Raw genomic sequence first — 18,681 nt, forward strand, 5'->3', positions numbered from 1 at the left:
AATATTTGACAATAAAATTACAGAGAAGAAATACTGTATTTTGTTTTTATTTATTGTAGTACACACCAAATACATCTTATTACAGTTATTGTAATGGATTTAATGTAATGGATTTAATGTAATTGCATTGATAAAAATGAAGTTATTGTGTAAAAAATATACTGTAGTTATTACTGTATACTACACTTTTTTTTACTACAATAACATTTTATTTTATATTATTATTTCAATGTAGTTTATGATGCAGACACTACCAAAAAAGCCTTGCTAATTGCATAAACAGCTTAAAGAGTTAAATGTTGGTATGGTCCCTAAAGCCACTAGAAAACATTCTGCGGCAAACAATGCAACATACGAAACTATCATTTGCCTATCCCCTTTGAATCATTACACAAAATAGCTGAAAATGGTGTTTGGTTCCAAGTTGTGGCACACAATGTTATGATCTTACATCGCTTTGTGTTGTTACATTAAGTCTGTGTCTTTGCGTAGTGGGAACAAAGCTTAGCATAGAATGCAATTATATAGCTGATTATATAGTGTTGTTCACAGTATATTGTACGAGTATTGAAATAAACCAAATGACATTTTACAGTATACACTTTTGTTTTATAATAAACCAAGGAAAAAAAAATACAAACTAATTTAGAACAGAACTAATATAAAATCCATACATAAATTGTCTTTCTAAATTTCATAACTATTTTATCACAGCATCTAGTAATTTCTGTCTAGCAAAGGGTGGTAATAAATCTCGTCGTCTTCTGATATGTACGTGCATTCCATAATCTCGTTCAGGTGTATCATACGCAAGCACCTTCTTTTCATGATTTTCTTTTAGTTTTGTATAGTCCTCACCATTTAAAATGTCATAATCAATATTCAAATAATCTGAGATATAGTTATCATCTAAATCTGTATTAGATACATAATCTACCTCATTTTCTTGATCACTTAGTTCTACATCACTAATATCTGATAAATTGCCTTTTGTTGTTTTTCTGCGACAGCGTTTCTTGAATGTTAATTCTAGTCCAATGTTATGATTGTTTCCAAACTGTTTGCTCATGCAAACCTGTTCTTCATTTTCAAATTGAAGCCTGCCAAATTTGTTGGTATCAATTGGCAATTTTTTGTTATGCCATATAGTTTCATCATTCCTAGTTTCAATTTTTCTTCCTCTTCTTCTGCTTTTCTTTTTCTGAGTAAAATGAAGTGAGCTAAACTGGGGAGATACCTGGAAATAAAGCAAACACAGAAATTTAAAATGGGAAAAAAACAATGTCACACTTGGTACATTATTTATTCTGATAGGCCCAGAAATATATCTCTAGAAGTAGATTTAACAATTGTCTACTAACTGGACTAACCATGACAATTAGTAATGTTCTTCGGTAAAATGTACAGTACGTACAGTAGTTAACTCAATTTCATTATAACCTGGTAGTATAATAGTGTAGATGTGTATTACTCTTTCTGTGTACAAAATCATCTTTCTTTTATTTTATCCTGTTAACTTCTGATTACCATATCATTTGTATTTTTTAAAATGTGTGCTACCCTACTACCATCTTCTTTTAATGTCTATTACCTCTGTCCTCATCAGGAACACAGTTCATTTAATGTTATGGGATATCACAAGAATTTGTCACTTTGACAAATTATAGCTGATCATTGTGATAAAAGATAATTTCCTCGACATTTAAATCTGTGCTAACGCAATGAATAGGGAGGTTTCGCAACCTTACGAATACGATAACGAAAACGGATACGTCATACATTTGTGAAATTTTTGAGCTGATCCCCATTTCATATTCGTAAAGCGTATTCGTGTTGACGAATATCACCAGTCATATTTGTAACTACAAAACGAGTATAGTTTTTGATCTATTTTGCACATTTTGCATTTGAATTAGGAATGATTCATGATTATAATATAATTTTAGATTTATTGAAAGTAATTTACTAAAGTAATTTACTAAAATGCCAGGTCAATTTAGATAAATAGCAGTTTTTAAAGTCCTCACTCGCTTTGATGTTACGCTAGGCCTAGGCAGCCAAGCACCAAGCAACACGTACCTGCGCTTCGCTCAAATTTACCGCAGTCATATTTTGGACGCGCCTCAATATTTCGTTGCCATGCGAAACTGATTTTTTTATGGCTTACGAAAACGAATACGTGTGCGTGACGTATCCGTTTTCGTTATCGTATTCGTAAGATTGCGAAACCTCTCTATTGTACATTGAAATAAGCGCAAAAAGATTTATGTCATCTTATGAGCTGATGCATATATGCTTAGAGTGCTGAATCGTTCCTATTATGACTTATGTGTCATTTAGAATACAGTATATACCACATACAGTGTAGCATAGGTAAGTTTATATGGTACCCACATATACTCACTCCATATTACAAAATACCCAAATTTGATATTTTCACACACTACCTACACTCCAAAATAAAACGTGACCTTATCTAAATGAGAAGCCTTACCCAAGGAGGATTATCAATGTCATTAACTTGTATCCTAGCAGCTTCAAGTGGGTGGTCAGCACCATACACAGGACTACACAATGCCTTAATTGAATTGCATTCAGGACTGTCTGTAAATGTAAGCTTTGGTTTACGTTTACTACTGCTTTTATTTCTTCTACCCATGTTACAAACTTATTTGAATCTGAAATATAAAGATAGATTGCATTAAAAAGTTTTCAAAACTGCTCGCTAAAAATGTCAAAATAAATCTCAAGGCTCTCTACTAGCCCAAGTAGGCCTATTTTCACTTTTCAGAATAGAAAGATACATTGCAGTAACAATAAACCATAACATAGGCCTACTGTAGATAGTGAACTATAATAATACTGTATATCTCTGTTTTTGTATAAATAAACCAATTCGATTTTAGTATCGTATTAAAATTACTATATTATTTCTGAAAGTTTAGTTAATTCTCCGGCCTAGGCTAGTATTAAATCCATAAATTTAAGAGCATGCCATACACTACTGAGCCTAGCGAGACTAGGCCCTACGAGACCTAGGCTTAGCTCAATTGGCCTGTCACACCAAAATCAGTCCGGGCCAAAATCGGTCGGTTATGGCTGCCAAAACCTGTCCGGCTAGACCTTTTTTAGCCACCAAAACTGGTCCAGCCTGGATAAAATCGGTCCGGGCAGTAGGACTGTTTTTGGCTGCCAATATGGTCCGGTCTTACATATATATGGTGCGCAAAATGAGTCACAATGAAATATCATTAAAAAAAAAGGCCACAATTTTAGTCATTATATTGAAAACTACGGGGTTTTATTTGTTATTTTAATATTATTTAAGCCTGTTTTTTTTATTATCATTATTAGTAGCAACTCATCAATAATTAGTACTAATTGTTAGGCTTTTTGTGTACAATGTATCTCTGACTGCCTGTTTTTAATCGATTGTTCTTTTGTTTTAACATCTTCGTTTCCCCATGATGTTAAAATAAATTACTTATTTATGGTTAATCAATCAATACTGTATATCAATTCAATAAAAATATTATAAAACAATTATAATATCCAATATTGATTAGGCTGAAGAAGAAATAATATCATGGGATATTTTTCTAGCCATAAACAACTTAAAACAGCATATTAGTAACTGAATTAAAATCGACAGAAGAAAAACCCTGACCGATTTTGGCAGTGGCAGGGGCGAGGCTGCTTTTGGCCACAAATTTATTTATTTTTTGTAAGGTTGTAATCAAATACAAATTACTCTTTCCGTTTTTTGAACAAGTTTTGCTTGATCGCAGTCGTTTTCTTTGGCCTGGTTTTTTTGCTGTTCCAGATGATTTTTTTTTAATTTTTAATTTTCCGTCAGTGGATGATATTATTTTTTAAATGTTTGCGACTCAACTTCAACTTCAGACTCAAAATCTTTTGCATTTAACTTCCCTTTTAGATGCACAAAGAAATCTAGAAAGGTCTCATATAACCCATCCCAGTGCAATAAATATCAGGTGTTCATTAGTGGTTGTTCGACGCATTAACCGTTTTTTAATACAGTTAAGGTTAGAAAACAACCACCCAGGTTGAAAGTTCGGTCTACTCCAACAATAGACCGGGCCACAACAAAATGTCTTCATGTCACTTTTTGATCTTCTGTATAAAGAACTGCACTTGGTGGTTTGTCACCTACAGCATATACTTTCTTGACAAATTCATTGTCAGTAAGCTTCGTCAAGATCGTTTGTAATTCGTCTACTGTATTCTGTCCTGCATGATGTCCCTTTTCTTTCCTTTTCGTGCTATACTTTATATTTCGTATCTGTTTCATGTCTCTAGGATTAGCGTTGCTTTCATTTAACAGATCAGTATAAACGTCTCTTGGGGCTTGTGTGGCAGAAAGTCTATGTTTTTCTGCCATCATTGTACTGTTTGCGGTTCTTATATTCGGTTCCGGGTGTATTTCTGTTTCCGTGACTTCTCTTTGTTTTTTTAAATTACCCAGGTATTCCACTAGCGCTAGATTTGTTGACTCGTCTGGAAAAGGTTTATCTATCCACGTTACCCTTTTTCGGAAAGATGGGTCCTGTTTAAGAGTCATGTAGCAACGGCACACTAACATGATGTGTTCAGGTTGTGGGTTCATTGGTTTCCAGGCACCTTTTACCTTTCCTCAGTCATCGTAACGCCATTCATCATAGCAATTAATGTCCGAGGTGTTGTAGTTTGAGATGAATGCCAAGTACCACAAGTATACTGCGTTTACCATCTGCCCTGAGTGCAAAGTTTTCTACATTGTCTACAACAAATGCAACGTTTTCTTTTATGCCACAAGGAACCTCATTGACAACTTCACTAATTGGGGTGTGTACCAAAATTTGTCTCACGCGACTGATTCCAAGAAATCTACCTGTCAATTTGATACCCTGTCCTTGACATGGTTGTACAACTTCTGCAGCATTTTGAAGCAACTCCAAATCCGGGGATATCGAGGGTGGATGTGATGTGTAGAATTTATTCATCTATTTGAAATCTTCAAGCGACTCTGGGTCAGAGGACGATACGGTCCTAGATGGTTCAGCATCCATTGATGTGGGAATTTCGGACCATTTTTGTCCACCCTTCCAGTAAAATTCTGGCACTGAATCTAGGTCAGACGATGAACATACATCTTCATTGTTAAGTTGTTTTGCATTAGACGATGGTACACCTATTGTACAAGAAATATAACTGTTACGAACGGTTGAGTTTATCATAGGAACATAACTTTGAGCTTCATTGTTACCACTTTTTATTTTGCTGCGTAAGATATGCGTTTAAAATGTATGCCAACATTTAATAATTTAGAGTATAGTAAACAAGGTAGAAAAGAGAAAACTATTTTGTAGGGAAAAGTAAGTCACCTTTCGTTTCTGTATTTTGTTTAGGTATATGTTTCCGTTTTCCATTTATTCGGCATTGAATCCGTGTGCAGCGGTGCTTCGTCTGATTCCGATGAAATTATGATCGGGGACAACGACTCTGAATTTTATAGTAGAAAAAATAAGACCATACTTTTAATATAGTTGTAAATGGGCCGCTGTTTCATGATTTTTTTGTGTTTCTGACCTTATACGAAATGCTTTTATGTCATCAAACGCTTTGAAAATTCAACGCAACGTTACGTCAACAGGAAAACAAGTTTAACGTTTGTTAACAGTATGCGGTTTCTTACCTTTTGATTGTTGATTTTGCTTGTAATTTGTTTTCTTGTCTCTTTTTCCGGCTTATTTGCACGAGGCAATGATTCGTAAGCTTCTGTTGGAATTTTGAACCTAAGAGAAACCCAAACAATTTAAATCAATTAATTGTTGTTTCAAGTTTATATTTCAAATATTATTTGTTTCTTTACCCTTTCTTTGTTTTTGTTTTCTTTTTCTTGTTTTCTTTTCTTTCGTCACTTTCTTCGCTTTAAGCATCATGTCATCGGATTCTATTTCTGGCATGGAGGACGATTCTAAACAGACGAAAATAGCACAAAAATAAAAAAGCACTGGTAATTATGAGAGTAATTATCTGTTTTCAGGGGAAACTGTTTTGAATTAAACAAGTTAGGCCTAAATGTTTTTTATGGAGTTAAATTGTTTACAGTATTATTTATGAAATTATTACATCAAGACCTCATTGGCTTAATTATTCTTACCATCTAGCTTTTCGTGCCCTTTGCGTTGTCTTGACTATGCTTTCGTCTGATTCAGATGAGCTTATCGTAATTATGGGAGATGTTTTTAAACCTGATTTGAATTACAAAGAGCACACCATTAGATGCTAGCAACTTAAAATAAAAAATTAACTTAATTAATAAAGTCGTTAAATATAATATAATAGACCTAAAGTTATACCTTCAGATTTGTCTTGGCATTTCTTTAAATTTAGTTTAAGACCACTTCCGATCTTGCCTTTGTATTTTCTGTTCACTGTCAAATGCGGAACATCCATTAGTGGCACAAAGTGATTTAGTGTCCAAATGTGTTTCTCTTCTTTCGGATCTAAGATTTGTGTGCTCGTCCAAATGATAAAAATTGGCTGACTATCTGCCTTTTGTTTACACGGATAAAAACTTCTATTCAGAATTCGATACACCTTGTCCATCATGCCATTCAATGGTGGGTATATTGAAACTATTTCTTGACATATGACAGTGGCTAACGCTTGAATTTGCCATGAAGACGAATATCCACTTTCACAGCTACAATCCATACAAGCCGTGTCATAATCAGGGGCGGATTCGGATTGCTATAAAACAGTCTTAACTGATGGTCTTAACTCCCCGATTAAAGCCGGGTTTATCAGATAGATGGTCTTACTAAAGCCACCCCTGTTAGACCATTGCTATAAAACAGTCTTAGATAAGACCGCGTAAAGTAACAAATTGAGGGCGTACTTTGCGCATAGAATACCAAATAAGGTAATGTTCGTCACGCTTGTTCATAACAGTACGTACATTTCTACGCTAAAATCTATGGTTTACGATGAAATCGGTCGCGTCTGAAATCGGTCGCGTTTGAAATCGGTCGCGATAAAATCAACTTCCGGTATTTTGTATGGCGCGCCGCTAGAGCTATACTTTTGATGAAATCGGTCGCGTTTGAAATCGGTCGCGCTATTTTGTATGGATCGAGCGGGATGCACGCTAGAGCGGGATATACATTTTTCGTTTATATAGATTTAACTGATATTTTTTAGGAACTAGATTATTTATGTGGATATTTTTTACTTGGTTAATAAATATTTATTATCAATCATTAAATTAATTTTTTTTTTGTATTTCACAGGTCTCGGAGAAGGACTGTGTCTGTTCAAAATGGCCATTTCTAAACACGTTTAAATATTATATTAGGCATAATGTTATATTAGGCATGTAATAATTTACCTCTATTTATATGTACTGTAATTAATATACTGTATTATATAGAGAATATACGTCTGTCGTGTCTTTTAATATGCAAACAATTACGTAAAAGAGAACAATTTATTTAAAAACAATAATTTTTACAATATAGCCCGTAAAGCCAGCGTATCCATTTTTATACTTATGCATACTGTGACAGATTATATCATATCCATGTCGTTAACAACATACTATTCGATCACCTTATTTTATTTCTCCGTTATGTAGGATAATATTAAGTGTATAATGATTATTGTTGAGGCAAATCACGTGTATATTTTTATTTCTAATGTTTAAAATAGATTTTAGTAAAATGTGATCGTGCAGTACAGCTGTTTCCTCTAAAAATACGTTATTTTGCTGACGGGGTTTCCCCTTTTTAAAAAACACGCACTTGTTAGTGTGTCAAATCATGGACAAAACACGTACGATCGTTGTCCATGGCGAGGTAAAGATGACGTCTATTACTAATAACCATCCATACGTTTGAAACGTCTATAGGCCTCCTGCACGTGTTTTTGTGAAACGATCCAATGAGCTATAGATGCTCGACGCGAGTATGAGATCATGTTCATTCATTCATTCATTCATTCTTTATTTAGCCTTTAAAATCGAAATACATTTAAAACATAGGTAACCAAATCAAGACACGTGGAAATCTAAGGAGGCAAGGATAAGCAAAAGCAATTAAAATCGATGTAGCTCACAGGCTTGCTTATCCATATTAATTCCGAATAAAGCACTTTTTTTATAATTTGACAGTATGATTTATATATAATTTACGTATATACGTCGGCGATACTATAGATTATAATTTGAATATCTTTTATTTCTTCATTTATAATAATCATTTAATGTAAATAATTAAGTAAGTGCAACTTAGTGTCTCACATTCATACCCCGTTCGTAAATATAAATGTTTAAATATCAGTGCAGATTACCTCTTTGAGAATCGTGTCCACCTTTATTATCCATACATTATTATTCTCACATCTATCATTGTACATCATAGTCCTACTGTAGGCCGGTAGATTGATTTATAACGGCATATTATCTATATATTTTATTAATAATAAATATCCTAAAACCATACGTATTTGTTTGCATAATAAAAGACACGACAGACGTATATTCTCTATATAATATATTATTTACAGTACATATAAATAGAGGTAAATTATTATATGCCTAATATAATATTTAAACGTGTTTAGAAATGGTCATTTTGAACAGACACAGTCCTTCTCCGAGACCTGTGAAATACAAAAAAAAAATTAATTTAATGATTGACAATAAATATTTATTAACCAAATAAAAAATATCCACAAAAATAATCTAGTTCCTAAAAAATAGCAATTATACCTATATAAACGAAAAATGTATATCCCGCTCTAGCATGCATCCCGCTCGATCCATACAAAATAGCGCGACCGATTTCAAACGCGACCGATTTCAAACGCGACCGATATAATCAAAAGTATAGCTCTAGCGTACAGGAAGTTGATTTTATCGCGACCGATTTCAAACGCGACCGATTTTAAGCGCGACCGATTTCATCTGACACCAAATCTATTCTATATAAGTTAAAGCCCCCTTCCCTACGTTTTTTAGATCTAATTTAAGATCACAAACTATATTTAATGTAAAAATAATACTATATGGTCCTATTACGATAACTTTTTTCGTCTTTAAACGGTTAAAAATGTGAAAAATAAGTCGATTCTAATAATTATAGCGGCCCGCTATAAATCCCAAAATGCATTGCGCGCGGATTGATATTTTTGTTTTTCACCTGTAATTCGGCCACTTTTCGATCGATCGTGAGGCCAAAACAAATGGAAGACTCCTAACTTTTCAGCGAAAATACCGGGTTTTCCCCAATTTGTATCAACGGAGTCTGGCAAAAATAGATAGACAATTAAAGCAGCAACTATACAACGCCAGGCTAGGTATATAGCTAGCGTACGATGTTCGTACGTTACCGATGTTTACCAGCTAGGCCTACAAAACTAAGCCTAGCTAGGCTAGGCCTAAGACCGTCCACGAGAGGTCGATCGCCGCGAGCTACTTAGGTAGTGCATTGTTTCTCACTTTTTATCATAATTTACCATAAAACGTACATTTAAGACAAGGAATGACATGGTTTAATGTTTTTAAAGTGATATATATGTATTATTTTCCAAAAAACGTCCAAAATTGAAGGGAAGGGGTCTTTAAGAATAAAAACACCATTATTATTTGATTTAACACTTAAAACTCGCTCAATTGGTTATTTATTACGATAAATAATACGTAAAAGCAACAAAAAGAGAGGTTTAAGACTGTTTTAAGACTCCTTCGAGTAGGCTTTAATTTTAAAGACCGTTTTCAGGTTAGACAGCGGTATAGCAATGGTCTATATTATAAGACTACTTGCTACGTCACGAATTATAGCCGGCTAAGCGCTAAGACCGGTTATAGACCGCTGATAGCAATCCGCCCCAGGGCTCACAAGGCAAATTTTATAGTACTGGCTGGTGCATTTCTTTCTTTTTTTTTCCCCGTTTTTTTTTGTTGTTTTATCCGGTTTTTAGGCGGACCCGGCCAGACTGAGTGTCACTGCTTTTTAGAGTAGGAGGAGTAGGGTTGTAGTAGGTAAAATTAAATTAAAAAGCTAGGCCTAGCCTACCCTAGCTAGGCCTAGTTAGTAAGTACTAGTAGGCCTCTATTCTAGATAGGCTAGCCTCCCTAGGGCCTAGGCCTAGACTCTAGTTAGGCCCTAGTCCTACTACTAGGCTAGGCCTAGACCTCCTAACTAACTAAAAAGTCTACTTCAATAGCCTTGTCAACATACAATGCAAACAAACGAAGGCCTATGGGATCTATGCAAGTAACAAACAATAATATATTATACTCTAAAGATATATAAAATATATATAAAAAGTTCTTTGATTAAATTAGGCCTAACATTTGATTTACTTTTTGGTTTGTTTGGTTTCTTTTCTTGATTTGACCTTGCCGATGCCGAGTGATGACACAGACAACACTGATGACATCATTTATATTTCTTTCCATTGGATCATTTATCAAGAGTCTTAGAAATTTTGACTAATCAAAATTTGTTTTACATAAGGCAGCCGCGGCAAAATAAAAGATCAGTTGTGATTGGTGTTCGGTATACGGGGGCAGGAAATTTAAATCCTCGCGTCGGATTTTCGGAAAGCAGCCTGACGCTATCGTAGGATCGAAGAAATGAGGAGTCGGCATTTAAATCTTATAATTTACACATTTGTTGTTGTTTGTATTTAAGGTAGGCCTAGTATTACTAGTATATGCAAAAGAATAAATATTGATATATTCTACGGTTAAATTTAAGTCAATTTTTCAAATAAGCAAAATTGTGTTTTTTCACCACTCACTCAGTGAGTCACTGACAGTGACACTGTATTCCAGGCCTAGCTAGGCTAGGCCTACCTAGCTAGGGCCTAGCTTTTCTAGCTCTCTTAAGTCTTAGTAGACCTAGCCTACCTGGCCTAGCTTTGGAGGACCGAGTAGTAGGCTAGTAGAAGTACTAGGCTAGACTGACCTGGATCAGGTGCCGTTTTCGGCCACCTCGACTTGTATGGACTATACCATTATAAAAAGATGGGAAAATAGGGGTGTCCCATTTATTAATTGAGTGTGTTAATGTGTTAAAATACTGCTGCTTTTGTTCTTTTGTTTAGTGCATTATGTTTCAGCAACAAAGGGAAATCAACTACGCCCTACATGCTGTAGAATTAAATTCAAGTTTTCAAGTTAATACAGTATATTATGGCTCTTTATTTCTATATAATTTTTAGGTATCCTTCCCTAATATATTAATTAGGTGGATTCCCTAAGGTGGATATTGAATAATTTTTACGGATTTATAGATACAGAAAATATATAAAGAAAGTTTTTATTCCAGTTACAAATAAAAAATATAATTTACCTAACAGTAGTACATTTAATAAAGATGGCAGTAGTACATTTAATAAGATCTATCACATACTGATTATTAGGTAATCAGTAAAACAAATAAACATTTTAATTTTGTCAATGAATCTGTACCATTTTGTTCCCAGAAAACACAGCGTTTGACATTGCGTGTTTTTATGTTTTGTTTTTCTAAAACGTTTTAAACACGTTTTTAAACGTTTCTGTGTAGAAATACATGTTCTAATTGAACAACGTTTGCATCAAAACGTTATAATAGCGAATGCAAACCGGAGCTGATAATGTCGCCATGAAGAGGATGATTGATGTCTTCCAATATAGCATGGAATACATCGGCAAGAACGAGTCAAGCATTTGCATAGACAAACCAATTACTTTCCCCGCTTTACTCAGCACCTTCTCAATTCGGTCTTTATCTCCCTTACTGATATTCCTAGCCCAATATACAATATGCCCAAATAGAACATCACTGATTAGTAAAACATAAACATTCTATAGTACAAATATCCTGCTTTACCCCAAAGAACCGAGTTTCCTCAAGCAGTACAGCCTTGTTATTAACTTCTTAACTACGATCAACATGTCCACCCATTTAAGCTTTAGTTAAACACTACTGCCAGATACTTATATTGTTAACAATCTCTACTTCCTTTACTTTAATTAATGTATACTGTCAGATCAATTATGTCTTCGAAAATCAATCCTTATTTCTTTCGTTTTATTTATGTTTAGTTCAAGAAAATTGTAGCCATAATCGGTAAATCGAATAATATCAGATACAAAGAATAATCGTTGTTTTAAGTCCAACTATAGCCGAGTCGTCGTAAAATAAAAATACATATAATTATGTCGTCAATGAATCTGTTACCATTTTGTTTCTGTATCTACAATCGTTTCGATGAATCTTCAATTGTGCTTGTCTACTGATTCCAGGTTCTTGGGTTTAAATCCATGTTGTTGGGATTTATCCCTTGCAAATAAAAAATATGATTTATCTACCGATAGGATTGGGCCGATTAGAATGCATTTGCCAACATTCTTTTACATATTTTACAACATTATAGAGTGTAGGTAATTTAACCGATTGTAATGTAGTATTTAGGATATTTTAATATCGATTGTACTGTAGTATTTAGGATGTTTTAATTCCGATTGTACTGTAGTAACATGTTTTAATTCATAGGAATCACCTTTATATCAGTGTCACACATTTATCAGTTAATGGTGCATCCAATTTACAGACAAAATTACAAATAACATAAGCCACAAAGTTCTAAATACTAAAAATGTGAACAAATTAATTAATTAGATCTGTATGAAAATACATAATACGTACCGTAAATTGTACAATATATATAACTACAAAAATAAAAACAGAACAACAAAAATACAGAATAGGCCTAATAAATAAATAAAACTTACAGATACATCCTCATAGAGATGTTTGTAGCTTGTTTACTATAATTATTAATCAATTAGTTGAGAGGGGTAATGCTGATAAAATTGTAGATCTAGTAACCCATGCTTTCATGAAATATTTTTTACAATAAAAATCAAAGATTTCTCCTAATGTTTCATTTTCAGTGAATAAAATTAATTGTCTAGAATAAAGTGGTGTTTTAATTCCTTAGATCCACAATTAAAATTATCCCAGTACATACTTAAATTATTGTCTATGAGGTTGTTCTATAGGATCCAAGTATACATCATTTCTAACAGAGTTTAATGAAGGACATTTAAATAAAAAATGGTTTACTGTTTCTTTTTCTTTAACCACTCATTATGATCAACTTGTTTATTATTTTTCCTAAATGGCTTTATCCACTTAGTAGATGGTTCTTGATTAAATTTGTCTATAAAATTTGTTTTATTTAAAATATCTTTAGTTAATATAGTAATATTGTTACAAAATCTTGGCATTCCCTAACACAGTACCTAATAATAACATGCCTTATAAATAGTACATGCATTGCTAGTTTTTGATGTTTTGTATTGTAGGTTACATAACAGAACAATTGTATTGTCTTCTTATTCAATAGACACCCTTCTCTACATAAAACATAATACACCACACCCCTATCATAATAATGGTATAGTCCATATAAGTCGAGGTGGCCGAAAACGGCACCTGATCCGACTGACCTTTTGCACAGAAAAGTAAGGAAGGGTCATACATATAGATAGGCTAGGTAAGCTATTTAAGTATTTTATTAAGCTTGTCAAATGACCCATTAAACAACAAGCCAATTACCAAATAAAATACCTTTCAAAAATAAGGTTTGGCAACACATAAATTTAACAATTTATAAAATTTATCTTTTTAAGTAACTTTATTGTCACATAATAATTATAAAATGTGAGACTCAGCTCCCAGGCTTAGTGTTACATTCATAATAAAAACACCATCATATATATAAAAATATCAATAAAAAAAATTAGATAGGCCTATAGGCTATACTATTTTTGTTCCTGTGGTGTAATTCATATGTTTTTAATTTTATTCCTCTGTTCTATCTATCTTTCGTAATTGTATTAATATTATTTGGTTTTCTCATATTAAATGTTAACGGCAAAATTCAAAGAATTGTAAATAAGGCCAGCAAAGTTATCGGTGTCGAAGCGAAATCTCTAGATATGATATGTTTATACTCAAGAAAGTTAACTCAATTATACAAGACTCATCCCACCCATTACACTCATATACTGTATTTTTATTAGCAGATCAGGAAGGGCTAGACTGACAGAAACAATTTCCACAAACCATTTCAGATTTTCTACACTGTACATGGCATACAATTTATTTAATCAAAATTTTAAAAGATAGTAAATTGTATTAATTTATTTAAATATTTATCACTTTGTATTATTTAATGATCTACTATTTTACTATGGTATAAAACATATCTCAAAATTGTAAAATGTATTGTATCTTGTAATGAAAAGAAGCAAAACATGCCTGTATAAACTGTTGTTACATTGTTTTGATAATAATGATTTCATGTTTTTACAGACTCGACAGTAGAATACAGTTTACGGCACCTCAAAATGTATCAACAAGTACTCCATCAACATCTAGGAAATGATGGAAGACGTGCCCTTGGCGACCTTACTAATAATAATTTGTTGCATAACACTAACGATGAAAACAATTCTCGCATAAAAGAAGCAAGACTCAGTTTGTCACTGTTGACTGGTTCATCTTTAGATCCACCATCAATCTCAAGTGTACCAACTGTTCCTAGCAGCTACGATAATCTTGAAGAAAAGGCAACTCCGTTGAAAAAACGAAAACGAGTCAATAGTGTAGCAATTCTACGGCGCACGAAACCCAGAAAGGACGTAGCATGTAATGAAAATGCTTTAAAACTGGAAATGAAAAATGATCCGGGTGATTTATATAATTCACCTGTTCCATCACCGATATTCGATCATCTTCAACAATTTCCGAAAGTAGAGACTAATGACAGGGCGTCGTCTTCGTTGGGAACTATAAATCCTGATGCGCTTTATTCTGGTGATAGTGGTTATCAGACGTATCAAATTGACGATGGAAAAATAAACATGTTGGATACTGCAGAGGGTGTATCAACCATAGAGAACCACTATCAAGACGGTATCCCCTCTCACACCTTCACAGAAAAAGGTATTATAAAGTTCTGGTCTGATGCCATAACAAATTTTTTTTAATCATTATTTTTCTTATGGATAATTGACAAGCTGTGCTCTATAAAGAACATGTCTTGTTAGTAAAGTTGTTTTTTTTTTATGGGAAAAAGATCATGACAACTTACAGGATTTGGACCTTGAGTACCCGCTTGTTGATTAAGATTCTAGATAATCCAGCCTCTGGATGTAGTAGCCTGGCATCTTAACAAGCTACAACTAGACTGATTGAAACAGAAACTGCAGTAGTTGCACATGGTTACAGTACCAACACTTTTTGAGTTACATACTGTATTTTCCTTTCAGTTCAACTCAACTGTGCTTATGTTAAGATACTTTGCACGACTGTATGTTTGAGTTTCAGTTGCACAGAGGAAGCACCTATGTCGATACAGAACGTGTTTGTGAATTATTTTTCGTGTCGACCATGTTAAATCATTTTCTATCTTATCACAGTGTAAATAAACTTTAACAAAATGTTCTCAATTATTATTTTTTTCTTTTAGATTCAATTATAGAATCAGAAAGAAGTTTAACAAACATGACATGGTTAGGTCAGCTTGGAGCAACAGACACAATGCAACCTCAACAGCCACACACTTTGATAACGTCAGCACATTTTCCACAGGTGATGATAAAGGAAATATGTCTATGACAACATTTCTCTTTATATAGGGATGATGTCAAAATCGTTGCAGGCATTTTTTCACTGAATTTACATTGTTGTATATATAATACTGTAGGCAATTAAAACTGGGTTGGATTTGAATAGAATATAATTTTTTTTTAAATATTGTAAACATGTAATGTTTTTCTGTTCATTGTTCAATTTTTGTTGAAAGTTGTTAAAGCACACAGTACCATTTATTTTCATAATAAATCTACTGATCTTATTACTTAAATTATTGTTTATTATTTGACTAGATTATACAACCAATGGTTCAACATCGTCAACGTCCTCCATATTCATACAGCGCCCTCATTCAGTTTGCTATCAGTAGCTCATCTACGGGCAGGATGACCCTTCGGGAAATTTATCAGTGGATAGAGAATAATTTTCCATTTTTCCGTACAGCAAAGCCAGGTTGGAAGGTACTGTAAACTAAAAAATGTGTATTCTATCTCATGTACAGTACATGACTGATACACCATTCGAGTTGTGGAACCCTTTTTAATCCATTTTAACATGCTCTACAATTTCTATCTTTCAGAACTCAATTCGTCACAATTTATCTCTGCACAAAATGTTTATCAGACAACCACCACCAGGGCCTGGTAAATCTGCTTTTTGGACACTTGAACCAGGTACTGTAGTGCGTCTCCCATCAAAGCGAAATTTGAACTTCCATAACGAGAATACCGTACAAAGTTCTCGCGAAGATCCAGCACTGAGAAATACATATGTAAATCAGTCTGGTAGTACTATTATAGGTAAGTACTAAAGACCATTTTAGTAAGATGTTTCAGTTTGGAGTTAACGAGTGTTTAAGGGGTTGGCACTGCAACCTACAATCTATAAAATTGGCACAGTTGCAAGGCTCTCCTTGACCATCTGGTGTTATGTATTCTGGAGTTGCAACTAGAAGTCCCAGGGCTGTAGCATGAGGCAAACAAGGTGGTCGCCTCATTTCCCCAGCACAGATTGCCATATTTTATATTTAATAATTTTAAAGTATGTTTGCTTTGTCTGTTTTTAACCTCTTGCTACGGCCTTGGGTCCAGTTTATACATCCGAGTTGTTTGCACTTTTTAGAAACTGCATTTTTCCAAAGTGTATGGGTGTTAATTCAGTGTACTAGTTCATGTTACCTTCAGTTGTGAGAAGATGAATTAGCATCGTTTGGCGGCTTACATACATTAAGGAATCTTAGATCAAAGTTGTTGTTTCTGTTTTTCACCTTTGCACAATTTGGCCGAGGCGGCTATGATTCAGTACTTAAAGATCTGTCTACACTATCAAAAAATTGTGATGTGCCCATATTATATGGACATGATGATGCCATATCTGGGCATGTCACTACCATATTTTAGCACAGTGTGTCAAACTAGTTTGATATTGTAGACAGAGCTCTAGACAATCAAATGTTGCTGTAGTTACCAATACTAATTTCACAAGATGATGTGATAATAAATTCAGAAACTATATTTTCACAAGATGATGTGATGATAAATTCTGAACATATGGGCATTTAAGACACACAAAAATAAGCTTATTTTGTACCTGAAATAGGACCAGACTGAAGTAACTTTTTCCCTTTGAAAATTACTGTAGGCCCACATTGTTTTCTATTTTATATGATGTTAAAGTAAAGGAAGAAATAAATGTTTATTTGAAATAAAAATTTAAACTTTCAATCTTTATTTCAAAAATGTCTCTGTATAAAATTCTAAATTTTATTATCTGTGATACAACATTGCATATTAACCTACAAATGAGCTAAATTTTCATTCTGTCTTTATTTCAGGTCATCAAACCAAAAAGCCATTTCTTCTGCCACGACCAAACCCAGCAATAATGCAAATGCCTGTTATATGGAACCCCAACACAGGCACGTATTCCATTATGCAACCAATTCCCAACAATATGATGTTGGGAGATTCCATGCCATATGGCACAAATGGAATGGTGTTGAAACCACAACACAATTCATCAGTTATAAAAATTGCTCCGAAAATCTCTAAGTTTGATGTTAATGATAGGTTGATGAACTCCAGTCATGTATGGCCACCACCCCTCCCCCAGACAGGACATTTAGCAGTGGATTCTGGGTTCGAAACGGATACTTCCGGCGGAATAAACATGTTTGAATTTGCCAATGCATCCGATATGAAGTCAAACTATATATCTGATGTTGCAGGAGGACCAGTTATTAAAACAGAAACAGTAGTGTCAACACCAGTAAAGAATTCCAATGTAACGCCATCAAAAGGAATAAGTGCCACGTCAACACCTGCAAAACTTTTCTCTGAACTTGCCTTTTTGTCACCTATACGAGATGTGTCTAACACAAGGACTAATCAAAGCGGCTTTTCCCCTCTTGAAAAGTACCTTACCGGTATGTCGCCCTCTTGTGATAAGACTCATAAGTCACCTATGCTCGGTTCGTTGAGGGAATTTGGTCTTCCAGGGTTCACACCAAAGAAGGAGGATGAGATGATGAATGTAAGTGTCCATAACCAGAGCTTTGAAGAAATCTTTGGGGATATGAATATCAGTCTGGATATGGCTGCAGCAGCTGCAGACATCAGCTGGTCTGCATTTTAATTTGCCAATTAATGCCAATTGCCAAACGCTCTTGTAAAGAGTCACTAGATAGTTGTGTTGGAAAGATATTAAGTAGCCTTGTTAAAAACAAGACAAATAATGTCGCATACCAATTGTGTTGGGCCAGGGGTGAAGTGAATAATGTACTATTTAGTTTTACGTACAGATAGATTTTAATGTACAGAGTACAATTTTATTCAATTTATACACTGCTTTGATCAAATGTTGAAGACCATGTATGAAGACGTCGCTGAATTATTGTGCAATCGTCCAACACCATGAGACTAGGGCCCAGCACACTAAAAAGCTGAATGTGCAGTACTCTTGTGGCATCATTTTACAAATGGTAAACATGCCAACATTCTGAAATAATCTAAAATACGCT

The 18,681-nt window shown here is 34.0% G+C and overlaps 2 protein-coding genes across 12 annotated transcripts; one reads left to right on the forward strand and one right to left on the reverse strand.

Moving 5' to 3' along the window:
* Positions 1 to 55: 55 nt before the first annotated feature.
* LOC144848644 (uncharacterized) lies at positions 56 to 10,999 on the reverse strand. Of its 11 annotated transcripts, none has more exons than XM_078705470.1 (6): positions 10,370 to 10,403; positions 6,164 to 6,254; positions 5,873 to 5,977; positions 5,696 to 5,795; positions 2,495 to 2,678; positions 56 to 1,237 (listed from the first exon to the last, which is right to left on the reverse strand). In XM_078705470.1, exons 5-6 carry the CDS (start codon positions 2,657 to 2,659, stop codon positions 701 to 703), a joined length of 702 nt encoding a protein of 233 aa, XP_078561596.1. In that variant the 5' UTR covers positions 2,660 to 2,678; positions 5,696 to 5,795; positions 5,873 to 5,977; positions 6,164 to 6,254; positions 10,370 to 10,403; the 3' UTR covers positions 56 to 700. The 11 variants fall into 11 exon arrangements, with proteins under 11 accessions (XP_078561596.1, XP_078561598.1, XP_078561602.1 ...); XM_078705472.1 differs by lacking the exon at positions 10,370 to 10,403 and adding an exon at positions 6,363 to 6,467; XM_078705477.1 differs by lacking the exons at positions 56 to 1,237; positions 6,164 to 6,254; positions 10,370 to 10,403 and adding exons at positions 5,385 to 5,502; positions 6,363 to 6,660 and having other exon boundaries at positions 2,539 to 2,678.
* On the forward strand, positions 10,535 to 18,679 carry LOC144848618 (uncharacterized). Its single transcript, XM_078705434.1, has 6 exons — positions 10,535 to 10,700; positions 14,379 to 15,011; positions 15,538 to 15,659; positions 15,956 to 16,123; positions 16,243 to 16,462; positions 17,497 to 18,679. Exons 2-6 carry the CDS (start codon positions 14,414 to 14,416, stop codon positions 18,294 to 18,296), a joined length of 1,908 nt encoding a protein of 635 aa, XP_078561560.1. The 5' UTR covers positions 10,535 to 10,700; positions 14,379 to 14,413; the 3' UTR covers positions 18,297 to 18,679.
* The last annotated feature ends 2 nt before the right edge of the window (positions 18,680 to 18,681 follow it).

This window comes from Antedon bifida, chromosome 7 (assembly GCF_963402885.1).
Source record: "Antedon bifida chromosome 7, ecAntBifi1.1, whole genome shotgun sequence".
Classification (NCBI taxonomy): Eukaryota; Metazoa; Echinodermata; class Crinoidea; order Comatulida; family Antedonidae; genus Antedon; species Antedon bifida.